This window comes from Cherax quadricarinatus, chromosome 42, assembly GCF_038502225.1.
Source record: "Cherax quadricarinatus isolate ZL_2023a chromosome 42, ASM3850222v1, whole genome shotgun sequence".
NCBI classification, from domain to species: Eukaryota; Metazoa; Arthropoda; class Malacostraca; order Decapoda; family Parastacidae; genus Cherax; species Cherax quadricarinatus.
In genome coordinates this window covers 18695527-18722452 of record NC_091333.1, presented here as the reverse complement: position 1 = coordinate 18722452, position 26926 = coordinate 18695527, and the positions used below count along the sequence as shown (strand labels likewise).

The 26926-nt window shown below is 38.0% G+C and overlaps 1 protein-coding gene across 6 annotated transcripts in view; it reads right to left on the bottom strand.

Moving 5' to 3' along the window:
• LOC128695668 (uncharacterized) overlaps nt 1-26926 on the bottom strand; it is a 93498-nt gene that overhangs the window by 40333 nt on the left and 26239 nt on the right. For 5 of the 6 annotated variants that reach the window (XM_070093381.1, XM_070093380.1, XM_070093383.1 and 2 more), the window contains 4 exons: nt 26167-26293; nt 12789-12910; nt 12270-12548; nt 338-554 (listed from right to left, as the gene is read on the bottom strand). In XM_070093381.1, the coding sequence (XP_069949482.1) occupies nt 338-554; nt 12270-12548; nt 12789-12910; nt 26167-26293 (745 nt within the window). The remainder of the gene's footprint in view (nt 1-337; nt 555-12269; nt 12549-12788; nt 12911-26166; nt 26294-26926) is intronic. The other variant, XM_070093385.1, reaches the window with a different exon arrangement.

Genomic DNA, 26926 nt, shown 5'->3' with positions numbered 1-26926 from the left:
TCACCAGTTTCAACATGCCATAAAATCGTAAGTTTTATCAGATTCCATTCATTTTAGTTTGATTTGATTCATAAAACTGCACTTCTTTATTCTATAAGATTTTTTTTTTTAAATCTTGCCACCCAATGAATTTTTTCCCAGACATGCTTCAGTTAAGGGGTTAGGTTGTGAACACTTGGTACCCAGTCCTTAGCTGAAAGTCAAAATGCAAACTAAATTTTTTCTGAAAATGGCCTCAATGAATTTCCTCAAATAAGAGAAAATAATGGTGTCATTCTCAATGATATTAAACACTAAGGAACTCTTACTATTATTTTGTAACTCTGAAAGCACCTACGTGTGATAACTCTGATGATACAAGGGTCAAGCTGATTTTTGTTCGAAGGTCCCTTGTCTTTGTTGGCAAAGCATTCACCACCTGTGAGAGATGACGATGCTAGAACTTCCATGGGAAAGAAGTACCGTAGAAGGTCATTGATATACCGGTTTGCATTGGTACGTCTGAACTTGAAGTAATCACTGGCATGTATAGTCACTCCTCCACCCAAATCAAGCTGGAATGCAGATATTCCTTAATAAACATGGTAGTCTAGGCTTTGTAAATTTATTATCTCAAGATTATGTGTGAGCACAAAGGTATATTTTTGTAAATAACTAGGTTAAATAGATTTCCAGTACATGAATCTCTTCTTCTGTGCACAAGAGAGTTTATTCTATAACTAAATATAGCTTGACAACAAGATAGCACTTTGAATGCAGCTGACTGGGGTTTACTCCAATCATGAAAATATGGAGAGGCAGATAGAATGTATTTACTTATCAAGAAAACTTGAAGACAAAATATTACAATTGACTAGTCTAGAAAATACAGAGCTTAGAAAAAATAAAGAGCAAAGCTTTTACATTACATGAGACAATCTTTATTTATAAAGTACAATGGTACCTCGAGTTACAAACTTAATTCGTTCCAGAAGGCTGTTCGAGTGCCGGTACCGAATGAATTTGTTCCCATAAGGAATAATGTAAATTAGATTAGCCTGTTTCAGACCCCCAAAAATACACTTACATAAATGTTCGAGTTGGGAGCTGTTTGAAACTCGGGGTACCACTGTAAATATGAAGAGTAATAATGACTTATTTGAGGTAACGGCACCAGCAGCAGTGTGGCACAAGGATGGGTGAATCACCTGATTATGATTATAATCTAAGATTCTAAGTGATTTGCCAAAAGAAAATAACTAAAATTACCAATCTGACTTTAAGCACAGGAGGGATAAGCAGAGTTCCAACTTCTGGTCTCATCTTTCAACTCTCACATCACATCTAGCTTTGAACTCCCATATGCAGTGTGCTTCCACTGTCACTACTCAGCTCATTCCACTTATTTAGCACCTTCATATTGAAGCAATACCTCCAAATATCCCTGTGGCTCATTTGAGTGTGTAATTTTTAAAATCACACTCTCTTGCTCTTGAATTCCTGATTAAATACTTATCCTTGTCTATCCAGTCTATATCCAGTAGTAATTTAGGTTGTGATCATACCCCATCTCGTTCTTCACTCCTCCAGTGAGATTAGGCTTAGGAATAGTTCTGTATATTATTATGTATATTTCCTGATAATGCAAAACAAAGAAAAACTAGTAGTCAAGTCTGTAAATTTTTGCAAGACTAAAATTAACTGAGCAAATAGTGATTGATGATCATGGAATTTAATGTATTATTATTTACATAGGGAAGCTCTAAACCCACAGGGGTCATGCAGCACCTGAGGAATGACATAATTAGCCTTGATCCATGAGGTGGAGAACAGCTCAAATTTCTTGGCACAAGAGCCCTTCACTGGCATCATCCCACATCCACCTCAAAGGAATTAAGCTCATTTATTTAGGAGAAACAACGACTATTTTAGCTGAGCATTCTCCCTCCAATCTTATATCCAATCTGGATATCAGATTGGAGGGAGAGAGTATGGAGGAGGTGAATGTATTCAGATATTTGGGAGTGGACGTGTCAGCGGATGGGTCTATGAAAGATGAGGTAAATCACAGAATTGATGAGGGGAAAAGGGTGAGCGGTGCACTTAGGAGTCTGTGGAGACAAAGAACTTTGTCCTTGGAGGCAAAGAGGGGAATGTATGAGAGTATAGTTTTACCAACGCTCTTATATGGGTGTGAAGCATGGGTGATGAATGTTGCAGCGAGGAGAAGGCTGGAGGCAGTGGAGATGTCATGTCTGAGGGCAATGTGTGGTGTGAATATAATGCAGAGAATTCGTAGTTTGGAAGTTAGGAGGAGAGTGCGGGATTACCAAAACTGTTGTCCAGAGGGCTGAGGAAGGGTTGTTGAAGTGGTTCAGACATGTAGAGAGAATGGAGCAAAACAGAATGACTTCAAGAGTGTATCAGTCTGTAGTGGAAGGAAGGCGGGGTAGGGGTCGGCCTAGGAAAGGTTGGAGGGAGGGGGTAAAGGAGGTTTTGTGTGCGAGGGGCTTGGACTTCCAGCAGGCATGCGTGAGCATTTTTCATAGGAGTGAATGGAGACAAATGGTTTTTAATACTTGACGTGCTGTTGGAGTGTGAGCAAAGTAACATTTATGAAGGGATTTAGGGAAACCGGCAGGCCGGACTTGAGTCCTGGAGATGGGAATTACAGTGCCTGCACTCTGAAGGAGGTGTGTTAATGTTGCAGTTTAAAAACTGTCGTGTAAAGCACCCTTCTGGCAAGACATTGATGGAGTGAATGATGGTGAAAGTTTTTCTTTTTCGGGCCACCCTGCCCTGGTGGGAATCGGCCAGTGTGTTAATAAAAAAAATAAATAATTTTTCCTGCCTTCAAATTTTGCACGATTGGCCTGAGATGCCTTGTCAGCATAGAATAGGTCTTAACACTCAGTGTGCACCATATTAAAAAAATCTGGGACCACTTAGTACCTTGTGGGAGCACCAATTCAAATGAGCGCCAGCTAGAGCAAACAGCGTGGCAAACACCTGGGATTCACCGATATCATGTAGTATTAACTCTCCCATTTTAAGAGGAAAGTGATTTTGACCTCAAGTTTAATGGCTCTGAGGTGGATGTGGCCATAAGGGGTCGAGGAAATATAAAAAAAACCTCGGCAATAACCCATGTGCAATATTTGTGCAACACCCTCTCAGAATGTCTTATAACCTATGCGCTAAGTAAAGAGAAACAATTCTGGAATGTAATACTTGTTCAGCAGGCTGGCTGAATGATTGGCTGGCTGGCTTTCTGGCCAGCTGCTGGCAGCCTGACTCTATCTCTGTTTGTCTGTGTATCTATGTCTCTGTCTCTCTGTCCATCTTTGTCTCTGTCTCTGTCTATCTGTCTCTGTCTATCTGTCTTTGTCTATCTGTCTCTGTCTCTATCTGTCTGAGCAAGTGACACTGCTATTACTTGCATCATGTTCATTTATGTCTTATATCTACACTGTATAGCACTTTGCCTGGAATTTTTGGGTTATCCTAAGTAATTTGCACTATGTATAATAACTGTAGTAGGTTGGTAGACAGCAACCGCCCAGGGAGGTACTACCGTCCTGCCAAGTGAGTGTAAAACGGAAACCTTTAATTGTTTTACATGATGGTAGGATTGCTGGTGTCTTTTTTCTGTCTCATAAACATGCAAGATTTCAGGTATGTCTTGCTACTTCTACTTACACTTAGGTCACACTACACATACATGTACAAGCATATATATACACACCCCTCAGGGTTTTCTTCTATTTTCTTTCTAGTTCTTGTTCTTGTTTATTTCCTCTTATCGCCATGGGGAAGTGGAACAGAATTCTTCCTCCGTAAGCTATGCGTGTTGTAAGAGGCAACTAAAATGCCGGGAGCAAGGGCCTAGGAACCCTTTCTCCTGTATAAATTATTAAATTTAAAAAGAGAAACTTTCGTTTTTCCTTTTGGGCCACCCTGCCTTGGTGGGATACGGCCAGTTTGTTGAAAAAAAAAATAATAACTGTATTTATGGGTGCATGTGAGAGACAGAGATACATATAGACAGACAGACAGACAAATATAGACCGAGACAGCCAAAGTCAGCCGGCCAGTCTGCCGAATACATAAGAACATAAGGAGGAGGGAACAACGCAGCAGTCCTACTGCCCCATGCAAGGCAGATCCATGTCACCCCCTGGCTTAGACCAATTGACCCACCTAGTCAGGTCACATCCACTGAAGGAAGGAGCATGGCATCTGACCTAGTAGCACAAGCTAGTCAGGTCCAACTCACACCCACTCATGTATTTATCTAACATATTTTTACTTTCCTCTTAAAATGGGAGTATAAATACAACACGACATCAGTAAATCCCTGGTGCTTGCCACGCTATTTGCTCTAGCTGGCACTCAATTGAACTGGTGTTCCCACAAGGTACTAAGTGGTCCCCGATTTTTTTCATACTGCACACACTGAGTGTGCAGACCCATTCTTTCATGTCTAGGCAACTCAGGCCTATCGCACCAAATTTGAAGGAATGAAAAATAAAATGCTGATCTACGTTCGGAGCACTGTGCACGTGCACAAAGATCTAAGTGTCGACAGTTTAAGGGTTAAGTACCACTTACTCTAATTTACTCGTCTTCATTGAAAATATCCTACCTCTTCTAACTTTGTTATACCCATTGCTAAGACATCCAGCATTCTTTCATTCATACCAGTAATAAGTTTTTCTTAACATCAGCACCATGTTTACTCACTTTCAGAAAGCCCAACTTCAAAAATTTCTTTTTCTTTTTTGTAACTATTTTTTATTCATCTTCTATGACATTAATAGCATTGGAACATAGAATTTTAACTAGCTTTCCCACTGAACTGAAAAGGAAACAATAAAGGAGTAAGAACTATTAGAGCAACAGAGAGAAGTAAAGACAAATAAGAACTTTGCAAGATTTACCTAAAATCTTCCATGCTCATAAAACACACTGTGAACCTCTCACAGCTGATCCATTTTAACTCTTTGAGGGTCGGTCACATACAAGTACGTCATTGCAGCCAGGGTCAGTCACGTACAGGTCTCCCTCAACATTCGCGAGGGTTAGGGGATCAAGAGCCTCGCGAATGTTGAAAAACCGTGAATGTTTGGTGCCCCAATATATTGTAGGGAAATATATTACAATACTGCTTCCTTAACTTGTTGAACCATGAATAATCATAAAATACGTGAAAACGTCGTAAATTGTACTAAATATATACATGTTATGCTTCAATAATGTATGTTATTTAATAACATGTATGTTAATAACATGTATGTTATTAAATACCACTGCCTCCGCCACTGCCTCCACCACTGCGAGTCCCTACTACCCTCCCTCCAACCCCCGCAACTTGCAGCCAGCCCTCCCACCACTCAGTGTGGCGAGTGTTTTGTTTGTTCATTATTTGCTATTAAACTACAGAATAAATAATGTAAACCCATTCATGACTGCATATTGGAATGGCTATTAGGAAAGGTATTAGACGGTGACATCATGTGTTTACTCTTGAACACAGCAAAGAATCGAGCATTTCTGCTATTGCTAATAATAACAATGGTAATAATAATAATAATAATAATATTAATAATAATAATAATAATAATAATAATAATAATAATAATAAATACGATATAATTGAAGAAGGAAATTGTACAAAAATACGAGGGAGTGGTTGACACATCGTCAGTGTGACTTTGTTTATGCTGGAGTGAACATTAGTCTCCCTGCTCTTCCAAACATTTCACAATAATTCAGCAGTTGAGGCAGTGGTATTTAATAACATATATGTTATAAATAATAATAGTACATGTTATTATTAATAACATGTATTATTATTAACATGTAAGTATTTAATAACATATATGTTATAAATAATAATAGTACATATTTTTAATAACATGTATTATAGTAGTAGGTTGGTAGACAGCAACCACCCAGGGAGGTACTACCGTCCTACCAAGTGAGTGTAAAACGAAGCCTGTGATTGTTTTACATGATGGTAGGATTGCTGATGTCTTTTGTCTGTCTCATAAATATGCAAGATTACAGGCATGTCTTGCTACTTCTACTTACACTTAGGTCACACTACACATACATGTACACATTTATTTATACACACTCATCTGAGTTTTCTTTGATTTTATCTTAATAGTTCTTGGTCTTATTAATTTTCCTTTTATATCCATGGGGAAGTGGAATAAGAATCTTTCCTCCGTAAGCCATGCGTGTTGTAAAAGTCAACTAAAATGCCGGGAACAATGGGCTAGTAACCCCTTTTCCTGTAAAGATTACTAAAAAGAATAAGAAGAAGAAAATTGTCAAAGTGGGAAGTCTGAATGTGCGTGGATGTTGTGCAGATGATAAGAAAGAGATGATTGTGGATGTTATGAATGAGAAAAAGCTGGATGTCCTGGCTTTAAGTGAAACAAAGCTGAAGGGGGTGGGAGAGTTTCAGTGGAGAGGAATAAATGGGATTAGGTCAGGGGTTTCAAATAGAGTTAGAGCTAAAGAAGGAGTAGCAATAATGTTGAAGGATAAGCTATGGCAGGAAAAGAGGGACTATAAATGTATTAATTCAAGGATTATGTGGAGCAAAATAAAGATTGGATGTGAAAAGTGGGTTATAATAAGCGTGTATGCACCTGGAGAAGAGAGAAGTGTAGAGGAGAGAGAGAGATTTTGGGAAATGTTGAGTGAATGCGTGGGGAGTTTTGAATCAAGTGTGAGAGTAATGGTGGTTGGGGATTTTAATGCTAAAGTGGGTAAAAATGTTATGGAGGGAGTAGTAGGTAAATTTGGGGTGCCAGGGGTAAATGTAAATGGGGAGCCTTTAATTGAGCTATGTGTAGAAAGAAATTTGGTAATAAGTAATACATATTTTATGAAAAAGAGGATAAATAAATATACAAGGTATGATGTAGCACGTAATGAAAGTAGTTTATTAGATTATGTATTGGTGGATAAAAGGTTGATGGGTAGGCTCCAGGATGTACATGTTTATAGAGGGGCAACTGATATATCGGATCATTATTTAGTTGTAGCTACAGTTAGAGTAAGAGGTAGATGGGAAAAGAGGAAGGTGGCAACAACAAGTAAGAGGGAGGTGAAAGTGTATAAACTAAGGGAGGAGGAAGTTCGGGTGAGATATAAGCGACTATTGGCAGAAAGGTGGGCTAGTGCAAAGATGAGTAGTGGGGGGGTTGAAGAGGGTTGGAATAGTTTTAAAAATGCAGTATTAGAATGTGGGGCAGAAGTTTGTGGTTATAGGAGGGTGGGGGCAGGAGGAAAGAGGAGTGATTGGTGGAATGATGAAGTAAAGGGTGTGATAAAAGAGAAAAAGGTAGCTTATGAGAGGTTTTTACAAAGCAGAAGTGTTATAAGAAGAGCAGAGTATATGGAGAGTAAAAGAAAGGTAAAGAGAGTGGTGAGAGAGTGCAAAAGGAGAGCAGATGATAGAGTGGGAGAGGCACTGTCAAGAAATTTTAATGAAAATAAGAAAAAATTTTGGAGCGAGTTAAACAAGTTAAGAAAGCCTAGGGAAAATATGGATTTGTCAGTTAAAAACAGAGTAGGGGAGTTAGTAGATGGGGAGATGGAGGTATTGGGTAGATGGCGAGAATATTTTGAGGAACTTTTAAATGTTAAGGAAGAAACAGAGGCAGTAATTTCATGCACTGGTCAGGGAGGTATACCATCTTTTAGGAGTGAAGAAGAGCAGAATGTAAGTGTGGGGGAGGTACGTGAGGCATTACGTAAAATGAAAGGGGGTAAAGCAGCTGGAACTGATGGGATCATGACAGAAATGTTAAAAGCAGGGGGGGATATAGTGTTGGAGTGGTTGGTACTTTTGTTTAATAAATGTATGAAAGAGGGGAAGGTACCTAGGGATTGGCAGAGAGCATGTATAGTCCCTTTATATAAAGGGAAAGGGGACAAAAGAGACTGTAAAAATTATAGAGGAATAAGCTTACTGAGTATACCAGGAAAAGTGTACGGTAGGGTTATAATTGAAAGAATTAGAGGTAAGACAGAATGTAGGATTGCGGATGAGCAAGGAGGTTTTAGAGTGGGTAGGGGATGTGTAGATCAGGTGTTTACATTGAAGCATATATGTGAACAGTATTTAGATAAAGATAGGGAGGTTTTTATTGCATTTATGGATTTAGAAAAGGCATATGATAGAGTGGATAGAGGAGCAATGTGGCAGATGTTGCAAGTATATGGAATAGGTGGTAAGTTATTAAATGCTGTAAAGAGTTTTTATGAGGATAGTGAGGCTCAGGTTAGGGTGTGTAGAAGAGAGGGAGACTACTTCCCGGTAAAAGTAGGTCTTAGACAGGGATGTGTAATGTCACCATGGTTGTTTAATATATTTATAGATGGGGTTGTAAAGGAAGTAAATGCTAGGGTGTTTGGGAGAGGGGTGGGATTAAATTATGGGGAATCAAATTCAAAATGGGAATTGACACAGTTACTTTTTGCTGATGATACTGTGCTTATGGGAGATTCTAAAGAAAAATTGCAAAGGTTAGTGGATGAGTTTGGGAATGTGTGTAAAGGTAGAAAGTTGAAAGTGAACATAGAAAAGAGTAAGGTGATGAGGGTGTCAAATGATTTAGATAAAGAAAAATTGGATATCAAATTGGGGAGGAGGAGTATGGAAGAAGTGAATGTTTTCAGATACTTGGGAGTTGACGTGTCGGCGGATGGATTTATGAAGGATGAGGTTAATCATAGAATTGATGAGGGAAAAAAGGTGAGTGGTGCGTTGAGGTATATGTGGAGTCAAAAAACGTTATCTATGGAGGCAAAGAAGGGAATGTATGAAAGTATAGTAGTACCAACACTCTTATATGGGTGTGAAGCTTGGGTGGTAAATGCAGCAGCAAGGAGACGGTTGGAGGCAGCGGAGATGTCCTGTCTAAGGGCAATGTGTGGTGTAAATATTATGCAAAAAATTCGGAGTGTGGAAATTAGGAGAAGGTGTGGAGTTAATAAAAGTATTAGTCAGAGGGCAGAAGAGGGGTTGTTGAGGTGGTTTGGTCATTTAGAGAGAATGGATCACAGTAGAATGACATGGAAAGCATATAAATCTATAGGGGAAGGAAGGCGGGGTAGGGGTCGTCCTCGAAAGGGTTGGAGAGAGGGGGTAAAGGAGGTTTTGTGGGTAAGGGGCTTGGATTTCCAGCAAGCGTGCGTGAGCGTGTTAGATAGGAGTGAATGGAGACGAATGGTACTTGGGACCTGACGATCTGTTGGAGTGTGAGCAGGGTAATATTTAGTGAAGGGATTCAGGGAAACCGGTTATTTTCATATAGTCGGACTTGAGTCCTGGAAATGGGAAGTACAATGCCTGCACTTTAAAGGAGGGGTTTGGGATATTGGCAGTTTGGAGGGATATGTTGTGTATCTTTATATGTGTATGCTTCTAGACTGTTGTATTCTGAGCACCTCTGCAAAAACAGTGATAATGTGCGAGTGTGGTGAAAGTGTTGAATGATGATGAAAGTATTTTCTTTTTGGGGATTTTCTTTCTTTTTTGGGTCACCCTGCCTCGGTGGGAGACGGCCGACTTGTTAAAAAAAAAAAAAAAAAAAAAAATTATTAACATGTATGTTATTAAATACCATTGCCTCAATCACTGCCTCTACCACTCCAGTCACACTAAATCTACAAGCACCAAACACAACGAATTATTGTGAAATGTTTGGAAGAGCTGGGAGACTAATGTTCACTCCAGCATAAACAAAGTCACACTGACGATGTGTCAACCACTCCCTCGTATTTTTGTACAATTTCCTACTTCAATTATATCATATTTATTATTATTATTATTATTATTATTATTATTATTATTATTATTACTATTGTTATTATTAGCTGTAGCAGAAATGTTTAATTCTTTGCAGTGTTCAAGAGTAAACACATGATGTCACCATCTAATACCTGTCCGAATAGCCATTCCAATATGCAGTCATGAATGGGTTTACATTATTTATACTGTAGTTTAATAGCAAATAATGAACAAACAAAACACTCACCACACTGAGTGGTGCGGGGGTCGGAGGGAGGGTAGTAGGGACTCGCAGGTGGCAGGAAACTTAAATATGATTTGGCGGCTGGGAATTTGGTGGCTGGGAATTTGGCGGTTGGGAATTCGCGAATGTGTGAAGCCCGTGAAAGTTGAAAACGTGAATGTTGAGGGAGACCTGTACTTGTACGCCTAAATTCTAGCACCTTCAAATATGGTGGAAGAAAGCTGACAGGCCTACATATGAAAGAATGGGTCTGTGTGGTCAGTGTGCACAGTATAAAAAAAATCCTGAAGCATGCTGTGCATGCATAATGAGAAGAAAAAAACATCGATTGTGTTTTTGGTTTAAAATTGCGACTTTCTAGGTTATTTTTGTATGGTATTTATGGCTGTATTCTCGTTTCCTTGGTCTCATTTGATAGAATGGAAGATATACAGTGGACCCCCGCCTTACGAACGCATCGCGTTATGTTAAATCCGCCATACGAAGCATCTGAATGCAAAAATTTTGCCTAGCCTTACGTGATTCGTCCGGGACACGTCCCACGTGTGGCCTCAGCGCCAGTGTGGTCGCATCTACGCATACATTTGGTACATTTCATATTATCCCATTGTTTTTAGTGCTTGTAACTGCAAAATAAGTCACCATGGACCCCAAGAAAGCTTCTAGTGCCATCCCTGTGGTAAAAAGGGCAAGAATAAGTATGGAATTGAAAAGAGAGATTAAGAAAATGTGTGCAAAGTGGGTTTAACTACAAACCTTTATGGATGAAAATCCCCCTGACACAGCTACTGCAAGCCATGTTGGCAACCTGTACAATGACAATATTATGGCCCATTTTAGGAAAGTCTTAAAGGAATGGGAGGTACAGAGCTCTATGGACAGATCTGTTGTGCGACAGAGGTCCAGTGACTCAAGCTGGTCCTAGTGGCATTAAAAGAAGAAGGGCAGTAACTCCAGAAAAGGACTTGCTACCTCAAGTCCTAATGGAAGGGGATTCCCCTTCTAAACAATAACTTCCACACTCTCCCCTCCTCCCATCCCATCAATCATCACCAGATCTTCAATAAAGGTAAGTGTCATTTATTCTATTCTCAGCCCTTAAACTGTCCAAACGTAGATCTACATTTGTGCGCGTAGCGCTCCGACCTTAATTTTCTCCATAAGAAACAATGTAAAAAACGTAGATCTACATTCAGAGCACTACGCATGCAAACATAGATCTACGTTTGGACAGTTTAAGGGTTAGTAGAGTAGTAATTGTGCATGTCTTCTTCAGTTTGTGTGTATTAAAATTAATATTTCATGTGGTAAAAAAAATATTTTTTTCATACTTTGGGGTGTCAGGAACGGATTAATTTGATTTCCATTATTTCTTATGGGGAAACTTAATTCGGCTAACAATAATTTCAGCTTATGATGAGCTCTCAGGAACGGATTAATATCGTAAGGCGGGGGTCCACTGTATTACAGAATTAGAGATGATTTTGATTGGTTTCACGATGACAAGTACTTTAAAATCGAGCTCAAAGTAGCGGAAATGACCGATTTTTGCCAATGTTCAAGAGTAAACAAATCAAGCCACGTGTCCAATACACATCAACTGGCGAGTCTGATATTCTTTCACAAGTGCACTGATATCTTTTATACTGTTTTTACAATGATGCAGTAGTATACATAACAGAAAACCTTCTATTTTCTGTAGGAATAAAAATTCAAAATGGAAAGTAAAAGTAATGTAAGAGGGGCCTAGAGACGTGAATAATGAACAGATAAAATGTTATTTTAGTGCCATGATTATTTGTCTTGTTTATTCTGGACCCTATTTCGAAATTGGCATCTTTTGAAATTTGTGTGAAATTGCCCAACTTGCCAATTTCTGACCACTTTATTGGGTAGTTGAAATCAGTAAATGGGCGGATTCTTGTACTCAATCGATAGAAGAAATGGAGTTCTAGAGAAATAGCATTGGAACTTGCCGAAAATAGGGCTTAAAATGAGCGAAATCGCCCACTTTGAGACCGCTAACTTTGCGAAAGCATAACTCCGTAAGTTTTCCATCAAATTTCATACTTTTGGTGTCATTATGATCGGAAAAAATTCTCTATCATTTCATAAGAAAAAACTTTTTTTTTTTTTCCAGAAATTTTTCAACCCTGAGAACAAGTTTGGGAGAGGGCCTCTCGACCTTCGAAGGGTTAAAATACACAAATTTAGACAGGACGCTCTACTTACCATATCTTCTGAAACTCTCGGTAATTCAGGAATAGGTGCTGGGGTTTCTGTGGATTCATCTGATTTGCTTTTCTTTGGTGTGTGAAGTGCTGTATCATCCAGCTCACCATCAGAAAAATTTACAAGAGAAGACTCGGAGTGATCCACTTCATACGGACGTTTACGTTCTGGACTCATCATGACAGAGGGCTCTAAAGCTCCAGTTACCACTGAACGCTCTGAGGGCACGACAGGAGCATCTGCTGCTGCCTCTCGTGCAAACAAACCTAAACCACGAATCTATGGAAAAGCAAACTGTTACATAAATTATTTGACATGTCAGTAAAATGGATTGAGAAGCAAAGTCATAGATGCTATGCTTTATGTTATGCATAATAATTTTCTTGTTGGTGAAAGGAAAAGGATGAAAAGGATGTTTGAAGTAAGCAGAAGAATAAGAAAGAGAGCAAAGGAATGAGGAGAAATATAGAGGAGACAGTTTAGGAATTTTTTTACAAGTATTAGATATGTGTGGCATACCTGTAACCCTTCTGCAGTCTTGAGCAAACCAGAAAGTGACTCTTGTGGAATGTGCACCACACCACGATACATGAAGTCAAGCAAGGCTTCCATATCTTCGCTCCGAACATCCTTCATATAAACTGAAAAATAACAAATATCACATTTTCAAAGAAAAATTATAAATATGCACTAGACATAAGCTTTAATTTGCTTCTCTGAAACCAAAAATTAATAATATACAAGAATACATACAAACAGACAAGTTGCAAGATAGAGGAATCTGCTCTCTCTCTCACTTTACCCGTCACCATCACAACAATTACTGTACCAACACTACTAAAAATCACTAACACCATTACTACCCCATAAGCTCACTGTAATCTGCACAGTATTTTGATAATATTTCTCACCCTTTTTACCACAGGGTTGGCACTAGAAGCTTTCTTGGGGCCCATGGTCACTTATTTTGCAGATAAAATCACCAAAACGCTGTAATAATACGAAATGTTCCGATTGTATGCTTGGATGTTACCATGGAGGCTGGCTTGTAAACAATGCCACCGGCGGAACATGTGAGGCTGGCTCAGGCCGCACATTAGACGCGTCTCGGACGAATAGTGTTGAGTGGGTTTTTTAGCGGTATGCGAGGCAAAATCTTAGCGATAAAATGTATTGGTATGTGGATTTAACGTTATGTGATGCCAACGGTATGCGGGGGTCCACTGTATCTTAACATACCTCACATACCACTGGCAATCAATAACAGACTGTAAAGGATGCAAGGCCAAATAATACAGAAATTAGCCCCCAATGTAATCGGAATCCATGCAACGAAGTGAGCCACTTGATTACGTACGTCTACCAAATGCCAATACTACTGCAATGAGAAGGAAACTGTTACAGTGACTCATCATATGTGCCTGCAATGTCTAAACTAAGGAAACCAACCCATACCACAGGCAGGGATAGAACTCATGGTCAAAGAGTCATAAAACTCCAAACCAATATGTTAGCCAGTGGCTAACTCGTCGATCAGGAGTTTTATGACTCTCTGATCACTTGTTCTACCCCCACCCATGGTATAGTTTGTTTGCAATCATGTCATTACGATTTCATGAGTCTAAACTAAGGCTTCAAATTGCTTTTTTCTAGATTCAATTTACTAAACTTTACTAACATTTAAGACTGCTAGTTTTAATTACTGCTATTCATATGCTTACTAATACAGGTCCGCCATCACAAATCCAGCACTCAGTTACCCAGTTCCATCAGTTATTCGGCACTAATTTCGGCTAGCAAAATTTCAGATTTCCAGGGTCGCCACACAAACCTGCTGTACTGTTTGGTGGCACTACTTGCTGCATAAGTCATTCCAATTTCTCTTTCTCCATTTATTGTTATAACCTGCTTACTTTTAGCCCTAGCCATGGTTCCAACAAATAAAAGAAATGCTTCTTGTTGTGTAAAGCACATACATGTACACAGTACATTGTCCATAAAAGATAAGGTGGCTTGGAAGCCACTGTTGGTTGCCATGAGCTCATTCTCGTGATGCAGGGGAACATGGTTTATTATTATGCTAATATCAACACTACGGCTAATTTGCCTATCACAGCTGATCTAATATGACATAATAAACAATATAAATAACATAACAACACATTAATACTCCAGAATTAATGATATTTGGCATAATATCAAGCAGTTCAACAGAGGTATGAAGAGGACATGGGATGTAAGTACAATTCTCCTATCCGTCTTGGGGCTTATATTAGAGAAAACGGAGTATAGCACATGGCTGTGATATACACTTGTACTACACCATAAAACTGAAACAAAAATGCTATTTTCTCTATATAGATTATCATACATAGCAGCACATGTGTAGAGAACCTAGGATAACCCAAAAATGTCAGACAAAGTGACTTATTTCTAGTACCTGGCTTGGGCTTGCCATATATGATTTTTGGTAAATATTCGATTCCCAGCCAGGGTAGAAACATTGGGCGTGTTTCTTTACACCTGCTGTCTATGTTCACCCATCAGTAAATGGGTACCTGGGTGTTAGTGGACTGATGTGGGTCTTATCCTGGGACACTGACCTAATTTGCCTGAAATGTTTAGCATAACAAGGGCCTTTCTATATAGTAGTATGTCACTGATGTCAGCTAGGCCTGTATACCATGTACATGTGATTGTAGTAAATAAAGATATTATTATAATTATTATTATAATTATTTTTTTCTCTCAGTAGTTTGTTGGGCTATCTTATTGAAACTTGGGCAAGGTATGATGGAAAGATGCTTCTTAACATACACCAAAAATGAAAGAAATTGAATGATAAATAACGGAGTTCACTTCTAAGCCATTAGCCACCTCTTAGCGGTATATTTTCGTATGGTTTTTATGGTTGTATTCTCGTTTTTTGGTCTCATTTGATAGAATGGAAGATATATTACAGAAATATATCTGATTTTGATAGCTTTCACAATGAAAAGTACCTTGAAAATGAGCTCAAATTAGCAGAAATGTTGGATTTTTGCCAATGTCCAAGAGTAAACAAATGACGTCACCATCTCACCGCCTTAATATATGTCCACCTGCCACTCCAAATTCCAATACACAGTCACGAATGGGTTGACATTATTTATACAAGTATTACAATAATGTAGTAGTCTGCATAACAGTAAATCTTCTATTTTCTGTGTGAATAAAAATTCCAATTGGTAAGCAAGAGGGGCCTAGAGCCGTGACTAATGAACAGAGAAAATGTTATTTTAGTGCCAGGAATGTCTGCCTTGTTTATTCTGGACCCTATTTTGAAACTGACATCTGTTGAAATTTGTGATTGGCCAAAATGCCAATTTCTGACCACTTTATTGGGTAGCTGAAATAAGGGAATGTGCGGTATTTTGTACTCAGTCGAAAGAATAGAAGTAAGTAAATAAGCAAGTTTATTCAAGTATACACAAATACAGTTATATAGATTATCATACATAGCAGCATATGTATAGAGAACCTAGGATAACCCAAAGAGGTCAGACAAAGTAACTTATTTCCAGTACCTGGCTTGCGCTTGCCATACATGACTTTTGGTAAATATTTTTTTTCTCAGTTGTTTGTTGGGTTATCTTATTGAAACTTGGGCAATGTATGATGGAGAGATGCTTCTTAATGTACACCAAAAATTAAAAAAATCAGATGATAAATAAGAGAGTTCACTTCTCAGCCATTAGCCGCCTCTTTGCAGTATATTTTCGTATGGTTTTCATGGTTGCATTATCATTTTTTTGGTTTCATTTGATAGAATGGATGATATATTACAAAAATAGATATGATTTTGATTGGTTTCATGACAAAAAGTACCTTGAAATTGAGCTTAAAGTATCGGAAACGTTCGATTTTTGTCAATTTGGTTAATTTTATTAAGTGTATTCTAACCTAACTACTCTGTAATCCGGCAAACTCAGTTATCCGGCACACTACAGGTCCCAATGATGCCAGACTTGTGGTGGCAGACCTGTACTGCAGCTCTTAATGCTTAAGTGTGCTGGAGGGGTTTACAGGCATTAGTGAGAGGTCAGAAGCTGTCAAGAGTAGGACCACAACTTAAAACTTGTACAAAATAGAAATACAGTAGGATTTCTTTCATCTGAGATGGTAGGAATCAAGGGCATTTCAGTTAACTAAACTATTTTAGTGAATGCCAACTGCTATAGCAGTGTTAATGATCTCCACCACGAGTAAGTTCCTAGGTCTGGTTGCTGATAATAAATTTAAATTTAATGCTGAAATCCAGCTAGTTCAAAAACAGTATAAAAAATGTAGACAGAGTGCTCTTCAAAATTCACTATTAGGTTTCCATATTTATACTACTAACACTCTCTACTTCTCTCATTTAACCATACCTCACCAATGGAATTTGCATTAGGGTATCTCTCTGTTATCCACCTCAAGCCAATTATTACTCAACAGCAATTATCCGAACCACCATAAGCTCAAATTTTAGGACACACACACACAGTATGGCCTTATTCAGATGCTTACACTTACTAAATAATTATATCATGGTACTGTTCACTCAAAATTTGTCAAAAACTGTATGTTGTAATGCAGTTGGTGATCTAAGACACCTCTGGAGAACTATAAAAGAACATACAGGAATTACATTTGAAACAAATAATTCTTTGATACTGTGTTTGCCTGAACCTTTATACAGGTCTCCCTCAACATTCACGTTTTCAGCTTTCGCGGGCTTCACACATTCGCAAATTCCCAACCGCCAAATTCACAGCCACCAAATTCCCAGCCGCCAAATCATATTCAAGTTTCCCGCCACCTGCGAGTCCCTACTGCCCTCCCTCCGATCCCCGCAACTGGCAGCCAGCCCTCCCACCACTCGGTGTGGTGAGTGTTTTGTTTGTTCATTATTTGCTATTAAACTACAGTATAAATAATGTAAACCCATTCATGACTGCATATTGGAATGGCTATTCGGACAGGTATTGGACGGTGACATCATGTGTTTACTCTTGAACACAGCAAAGAATCAAACATTTCTGCTACTGCTAATAATAACAATAGTAATAATAATAATAATAATAATTAATAATAATAATAATAATAAATACGATATAATTGAAGAAGGAAGTTGTACAAAAATACGAGGGAGTGGTTGACACATCGTCAGTGTGGCTTTGTTTATGCTGGAGTGAACATTAGTCTCCCTGCTCTTCCAAACATTTCACAATAATTCATTGTGTTTGGTTCTCGTAGATTGAGTGCGACTGGAGTGGTTGAGGCAGTGGTTGAGGCAGCGATTGAGGCAGTAGTTGAGGCAGCGATTGAGGCAGTGGTTGAGGCAGTGGTTGAGGCAGTGGTTGAGGCAGTGGGTGAGGCAGCTGTTGAGGCAGCTGTTGAGGCAGCTGTTGAGGCAGCTGTTGAGGCAGCGATTGAGGCAGTAGTTGAGGCAGCAATTGAGGGGCAGTGGTTGAGGCAGCGATTGAGGCAGTGGGTGAGGCAGTGGGAGAGGCAGTGGGAGAGGCAGCTGTTGAGGCAGCTGTTGAGGCAGCTATTGAGGCAGTGGTTGAGGCACCGATTGAGGCAGTGGGTGAGGCAGCTGTTGAGGCAGCGATTGAGGCAGTGGGTGAGGCAGCGATTGAGGCAGTGGGTGAGGCAGCGATTGAGGCAGTGGGTGAGGCACCTGTTGAGGCAGCGATTGAGGCAGTGGTATTTAATAACATACATGTTATTAATAATAATAATACATGTTATTAATAATATGTACTATTATTATTTATAGCATATATGTTATTAAATACCACTGCCTCAACTGCTGAATTATTGTGAAATGTTTGGAAGAGCACGGAGACTAATGCTCACTCCAGCATAAACAAAGCCACACTGACGATGTGTCAACTACTCCCTCATATTTTTGTACAATTTCCTTCTTCAATTATATCGTATTATTATTATTATTATTATTATTATTATTATTATTGTTATTGTTATTATTATTATTATTATTAGCAGTAGCAGAAATGTTTGATTCTTTGCTGTGTTCAAGAGTAAACACATGATGTCACCGTCCAATACCTGTCCGAATAGCCATTCCAATATGCAGTCATGAATGGGTTTACATTATTTATACTGTAGTTTAATAGCAAATAATGAACAAACAAAACACTCACCACACCGAATGGTGGGAGGGCTGGCTGCCAGTTGCGGGGATCGGAGGGAGGGTAGTAGGGACTCTCAGTGGTTGAGGAAGTGGTGGAGGCAGTGGTGGAGTCTGTGGTATTTAATAACATACATGTTATTAAAGCATAACATGTATATATTTAGTACAATTTACGACGTTTTCACGTATTTTATGATTGTTCATGGTTCAACAAGTTAAGGAAGCAGTATTGTATTATATTTCCCTACAATATATTGGGGCACCAAACATTCACGGTTTTTCAACATTCGCGAGGCTCTTGATCCCCTAACCCTCGCGTATGTTGAGGGAGACCTGTACACATGAAAGGAACAAGAATGTAAAATGACTTCCTAGATGAATTAAAAAAAATTCTAACTCACTAATGAACTGAAACATAAGCTTAAAAAAAAAAGCTTAAAAAAAAAAGTGCATAATATATTTCCCTGAAGCAATTTTTAATGTAACTGCCAATAAATTTTTACTTCTTCTTCATAAATTAGAACACGTTTCTTAATTTCTTAACCCTGTCACTGCTGCAACCCCCAAAATTAAGTCCCACCAGTGTTGCAATTACCCCCCCCCACCCCACACTAAAAAAAAAATTTACCTTCTGAAATAGAGAATTTTTTTTTTTTAGAGGTAATGACAAAAAAATGTGAAATTTGATGGAAAACTTACAGGATTACAGAGGTACAAAGTTGAATGTTGAGGAGTACTTAACACTACCAACTGCAACTTCACCCACTTTGAGGCCTATTTTATGCCAGTTCCATTGTCAAATCAACCAATTCATGGCTATTTTTGCTACTATGCCTTCCATTCTCTTGACTGAGCACAAGAAACTGCCCATTCAACTATCAAAATGCCCCTATAAAGCAACCATTTTACACAATTTAACAAATTCCAATTTAAAAACAGTCCAAAATAAACCCTGTAGGCATTCCAACCACTGAAGCAACCTTCCTCTGTTCACTAATTACATCCTCAGACCTCTCCTATATAACTTACCCTCCATTTTTAATCCATTACACAAAAAACTGCAGTTGTATCCTATTTCTCAGCTAATAAAATATAACCACATATGTTTGATCATGATTTAGACCATCCAAATAATTAAGGTAGAGCTAGTAAAACCCATCAAATAGACCTGACGGGGTAGGGAATGTAGGGCAGCCTTACCTTCCTAAGGAAAATTGCCAAAAAAACAAATATTTCTGCAGGGCACTTCTGGTTTGAAACCAACCAAATACATCTCCATTTTACCAGTATGTCTTCTGCTCTATCACATAACAGCAAATAAAACTATTATAACCATACAAGGAAATGCCTCAAGTTGCCATTTTAGCCCAAAAAAACAGGGTCAGAGGTTTGCTATTCCTTTTATACACTGTATGGAGCAAGATGTCTAGACCAAAATTTACCAATCACAGAATATCTGAGGGCACTATGATTAAGTTAAGACATACTGTAGATCTACATAAGCAACACTGGCGTCAATGATGTACGCAGATCTCAGAGACAGTAAGAGGGTTAAAATCTAATATTTCGAATCATTATTACATCCTTACTTCCTTATGTTAGGCTTCAATTTAACATTAAATTTTAATTTAATGACCTTTACTAAATAGTCAATTATCACTCAAATTTGTACTACAATATTATGCAAGTTTATGTATTTACCATGTAGTACAGTGGACCCTCGTTTTTCGTAATTAATCTGTTCCAGAGTGTGGTGAAACTGACAATTTCCAAAACCATTTTCCCCATAAGAAATAATGTAAATCCAATTAATCCGTTCCAGACACCCAAAAGTATTAAAACAAAATAATTTTTCCACATGAAATATAGATGTACATACACAGAAAACAATGAGACATGAAGAATAAAAAAATAACATGACGCTTACCTTTATTGAAGATTTTTCTTAGTGTATGGAAGATGGGTAGTAGTGGACAGGATGGAGAAATTAATGTTTGGAAGGGGAATCCCCTTCCATAAAGACTTCAGGTACCAAGTCTTTTTCTGGGGTTACTTCCCTTCTTTGTTTTTTAATGCCACTAGGACAAGCTTGAGAGTCACTGCACACCTGTGGCACTAAATATCTGTCCAGAGAGCTCTGTTTCTGGCATTTCTTTAAAATTTCCCTAAAATGGGACAAGACATTGTCATTGTACATGTTGCCGACACAGACCGCAACAGCTTTGTTAGGGTGATGTTCCTCCACAAATCTTTCCATCCTACTCCACAATGCACAAATCTCCATTACTACCACCCTCTACCATCATCACTACCACCCTCTACCACCATCACAACCACTACCACCCTCTACCACCATCACAACCACTACCACCCACTACCAACATCACAACCACTACCACCCTCTACCACTATACCATTACTACCACCACTTTCATATTTTTCTACGATCTTTTTCTTTAATTCTATCATGTTCGTCACCTTCTTTAAGAGTGCCACAAATGCTATGCCAAACTATAGGTTTAGCCTTGTAATATACACTATTAGCCTACTATTGTAAGTCTTGTGTGTTTTCTTGGGAAATAAAGTTACCTTACCTATCTTATCTTTTAAGACTATCTTCCTTATCTCAATTACTCATACTCAGAAGTCAAGAATATTAGTTTTGATATTCATTACTGCATAATGTATGCACACATACCAAAGACATTATTAACCCTTAAACGGTCCAAATGTATATACATGTATATGTTCTCTCACGTAGCGCCCCAAACGTATATATAATTGGCCTAAAATAGGAGTAAAAGTGGGCAAAAATCGCCGATGCATAAATATCACTGACGCAATAAAATTTGTGAGCGTAATTTCACCAATTTTCCATCAAATTTTGTATTTTTTGTTTCATTACCTTCAGAAAAAGATTCTCTACCATTTCATAAGAAAAAATAACAATTTTAATTTTAAAATTCTTGGATCCTGTGGACAAGGCGTAGAACTACGGCTTTGATCATCAAAGGGTTAATCATGTCCCCAGGCCTCTTCTATATTACACTTGCCTTCCATTTTGAATTCATCACACAAAAAATCGAAGATTTACCTATTTCTCATATAATAAAATATAGTCAGGAATGACTGTTCATGGCTTACAGCATCCCAGTAATTGAACCAGACCTATTAAAGACCCATAAAACAGATTGTGGAGTGTAGGGGATGCCTTACCTGTTTACATGAAGAAAAAAAAAAAGGGAGTATTTTGCTACTCTGACCTAGATTTCAAGCTACTGCTTGTCCTAAAACTATTCAAAATTATATCTTCCATTCTATCAAATGATACCAATAAAGGGGCAATAAAACCATAAAAATATCCAAGAAAATACTTCAGTCGCTATTTTAAATTAAACACTATGTCAGTTTTTTCCTCTTCCCATCATACACTGCAAGGTGCAGTATTTTTCATGCTGTGCACACTCACTGCAAAGACCCATTCTCTCATATCTATGCCAAAATTTAATGCTCACAGCTTATCTGAGGGAGTTGTGTTCAAAATGCAGATCTATGTGAGGGACCCTGGCATCAATAACATAGACCTATGTAATGGCCACTGCTAGGGTGAAGTCAAATCATGTGAGCCAAAATGTGTTACATTATTTTTAAAAATTCAATGACAAATATACTTATAAAGTAGAAATAAAAGGTGCCATATGAGAATGAAGACAATGGTTGTGGACAGCACCTGTTCAGTACTGAAGACAAGTTCATCTTAGTTTTCTGTAGTTACAATCAAGATTATAAATGTTTTGTAATTAGTGAATGCATTCAATTCTGACAAAAAGCATAAAGAACACGCATGCAGGGTAATATATAATGCCTTCTATTTTCATGTCCTAGATTTCACCGAGAATTCTAAAGAATTGCCTTCACATATATTTCCTAGATTATGTGTACTTTTACTTTGCAATAGAAAATACACTAAAGCCAGACAGACAGTATTAAATTTCCAGAAATGATTGTATAAATTTCCAAGTTTAACAACTGCATTCCAGTCAGTAGTGCTGAGTGTAAACAACCAAACAAATCAAATCAAATTCTATCTTTATGATTTTCCATTCAAAACTGTAAAACAATGTTTGACAACTTTCATTATTTTGTATTAAATTACTGTATATAATGCATAGAATTGATGAGGGAAAAAAGGTGAGTGGTGCGTTGAGGTATATGTGGAGTCAAAAAACGTTATCTATGGAGGCAAAGAAGGGAATGTATGAAAGTATAGTAGTACCAACACTCTTATATGGGTGTGAAGCTTGGGTGGTAAATGCAGCAGCGAGGAGACGGTTGGAGGCAGTGGAGATGTCCTGTTTAAGGGCAATGTGTGGTGTAAATATTATGCAGAAAATTCGGAGTGTGGAAATTAGGAGAAGGTGTGGAGTTAATAAAAGTATTAGTCAGAGGGCAGAAGAGGGGTTGTTGAGGTGGTTTGGTCATTTAGAGAGAATGGATCAAAGTAGAATGACATGGAAAGCATATAAATCTATAGGGGAAGGAAGGCGGGGTAGGGGTCGTCCTCGAAAGGGTTGGAGAGAGGGGGTAAAGGAGGTTTTGTGGGTAAGGGGCTTGGACTTCCAGCAAGCGTGCGTGAGCGTGTTAGATAGGAGTGAATGGAGACAAATGGTACTTGGGACCTGACGATCTGTTGGAGTGTGAGCAGGGTAATATTTAGTGAAGGGATTCAGGGAAACCGGTTATTTTCATATAGTCGGACTTGAGTCCTGGAAATGGGAAGTACAATGCATGCACTTTAAAGGAGGGGTTTGGGATATTGGCAGTTTGGAGGGATATGTTGTGTATCTTTATATGTGTATGCTTCTAGACTGTTGTATTCTGAGCACCTCTGCAAAAACAGTGATAATGTGCGAGTGTGGTGAAAGTGTTGAATGATGATGAAAGTATTTTTCTTTTTGGGGATTTTCTTTCTTTTTTGGGTCACCCTGCCTCGGTGGGAGACGGCCGACTTGTTGAAAAAAAAAAAAAAAAAAAAAAATGCATTTTTGAATGAGCTTGAGGAGACTTATAACTTTGTGTCATTCTTGTGTAATTAACCCCTTGACTATTGCAACCCCCAATCCTGAGGTGTCTCCTGGTGTCGCAAAATTTCCAAAAAAAAAAAATTATTTTTTTATTATGAAATAATAGAGAATCTTTTCCCGATTGCAATGACACCAAAAGAACGAAATTTGATGGAAAACTGATGGAATTACGCTCTCACGAAGTTAGCGACCTCGGCGATATTTACGAATCGACGATTTTGCCCATTTTGAGCCCTATTTTTGGCTAATTCCATTGCTCCAGTCGACCAAACTCATAGCCATTTCTTTAGAACTCCATTTTTTCTATCAATTGAGTACAAGAAACTGCCCATTTACTGATTTCAACTACCCAATAACATGGTCAGAAATTTGCAATTTGGCCAATTTCACGAGAATTAAAAAATATGACAATTTCAAAACAGGGCCCAGAATGAACAATGCAAACATTCCTGGCTCTAAAATAACATTTTCTTTGTTCATCAGTCACATCTCCAGGCTCCTCTGATATTACTCTTGCTTTCTATTTTGAATTTTTATTCAAACAAAAAATAGAAGATTTACTGTTATGAAGACTACTTCAATATTGTAATAATTGTATAAATAATGTCAACCCATTCATGACTGCATATTAGAATGGCTACTTGGACATTTATTGGAAAATGACATCATTTGTTTACTTTTGAACATCTGCAAAAATCAAACATTTCCCCTACTTTGAGCTCCATTTCAAGGTTCTTTTCATAGTAAAACCAATCAAAATCACTTCTATTTCTATAATATGTTTTCCATTCTATCAAATGAGACCAAGAAAACGAGAATACAACCATAAATACTATACAAAAATATACCACAAATTCAGCATTTTAATTAAAATAATGGTCGGAGTTTTTTTTTTCTCATTATGCACTGTGTGTTGCAGGATTTTTTTATATGGTGCACACTGACCACACAGACCCATTCTCTCACATGTGGGCCTACGAGCTTTCTCCTGCTTGATTTGAAGCCGCTAGAATTTATGAGTATATATACTTTACAGAGGGTCAAATGTGAAATATCTGTTTCTGTCAACATAATATTGAAGTAAGCTGCCAAATGTCAATGCTTGTAACATTTATTACATGATGTAATTATGAAATTTTACTTTAAAATGCAATTTTTCTTTGGGTATCTTGTTAAATAAATTAAAATGATTTGCCTAATATCCGAATACGTACATGGAATTTTCTTTTAATAAACTGGACATCTCCTACTGAGGTAGGGTGACCTAAAAATGAGGAAATACATTCCCATCACTCATTCAATAGCTGTCTTGCTAGAAGTGTGTAGGTATCACAATTCAAATGACCCTCCGAAGAGCATAATTACCACCCCTCCCTTCGGAGTGCAGGTATTGTAATTTCCACTTCCAGGACTCAAGTTGAACTGGTTTCCCTGAATCCCTTTATCAATGTTACTTTGCTCACACTCCAACAGCATGTCAAGTTATAAGAACTACTCTTCTCCACTGACTCCTGTCTAACATTCACACAAGCCTGCTGGATGCTCAAGCCACTAGCACTTGAAAACCTCCTTTACCCCAACCCTCAAACCCTTCCTAGGATAACCCCTACCCCTCCATCCTTCCACCCGATTTATATACCCCTTTGGTTATCCTATCCTGCTCCATCATCTCAAAATACCCAAACTACCTCAGCAACCCCTCCTCAGCCCCTTGACAATCCTAATCTGTCTCCTAATTTCTATATGCTCTGAATTTTCTACATAATATTCATGCCCAAAACTGGTCTCAAATGATGAAATCAGCACTGTCTCCAGCCTCCTTGTTGCTGCAATGTTTACAGCCCATGCCTCATACTTATAAAACTGTTGGTACCACTATACTCTGATACATTCTCCTATTTGCATCCATACACTAGAGCTTATAGGTAAAGTGTCTTTTAAGGTAATGATCCAGTTCAGGGTATCTGGGAGACATCTGATGTTGATTTTAAATCATTATTACAGGGCCATAAATTTTACAAAGAAAGAAACCCTGTTATTGGAAATGGAAGTTGAAGTGTTTATATATAGCTATTAATTATGGAATTTTATTTAAATAATTCATTTTGGGTAAAAGGCTAAGACTAATACTTGCCCACTCAGCACTTAGGAAATTTCAAAAAATAATTCTGCTACTATCTTCCTTATCAAAATTATCAACACCGAGAAGAGGTTTCAAATAATGGTTTCGACAAGCCATTACTATGTGATTACAGCATACTGCATACAAAAATGGCTAAGACATGCTCTCTAGTTAACTAGTGGCTTGTAAGCAAAGTAACAAGCCAGAGGTCTGGGCTGGGACCATGCCACAGGGGTGATGACCCAAGAACTGTCTTCAAGTAACCTTCAGGTAAGAGTGCTATGCAGGGTTACTGTAGCTCCGAGTGTTTGGAGCATCTAACAAAAAAATAAAGCAAGCCAAGTTTAAATGATAAACTCGTTATTTTTTTAGTCATATGGTCATGGATTGGACCCCAGGAATCTTCCACTAGTTGGGAGTTTATGGTTAATAGAACTTCAGATAAAAGATATCCTGCTGCATTAAATCAGAAAAACTGATGAAATAACCATAATGTAAAAGATTACTCACCAATAGGATGTTTGCAAGGATTAGTAGTGAACATCTCCTTAAAATATTCACTGCACATTGATAAAACAAACTTATGGGCAGGAAACAACTTGCCATCACATGCAAGTGTAGCATCTATGAGAGACTCCTGCAATGATAAAATTAAATAGATTTAGTAGCAAAATACACTGTTATACTGATGAGGACGCTTGTTACCTGGGAGCTACAAATCCCTAAATATGTGCAAGCACTTCATACATACTCTTGTGCCCTCTACATAAACTAAACAGCAACTCTAACCCAGAGTTCAAACATATCTGTAACATTCTAGCAATCTAAGAGAATGTAGCTATAAATGATAGTGTAGGCTATGAGTATACAGTGGTTTCTCTCTCTTTCTAATTTGTGTTCAGGTGTGTTTGAATTATAAAAAATCTAAAAATAATAATTTGAACTCTCATTTATTTTGAAAAACTTACAAATGAGGGAGCATCTATTTTGCAATTCAGAACATTTGCCCTTATTTGTCTGAAATGTGTAATTACAGGACTCAAAACATCAAAACCTCTAATTTGCATAACTACAAGTTTACAAAACTTTTCAAAAATTACCTTCTCCAGGTAACAGAAATTACAAACTGTACTGAAAATTAATCCGACTCCAGACAGAAATTGGTGGCTGGTAGCCTTAGTTGTTTTGCTACAGTCTACTGATCCCAATCTTGCATATGCTGAGCACATGCTGGCTGCTTACATATACTTGTGCCTTTTTACATTTTTTT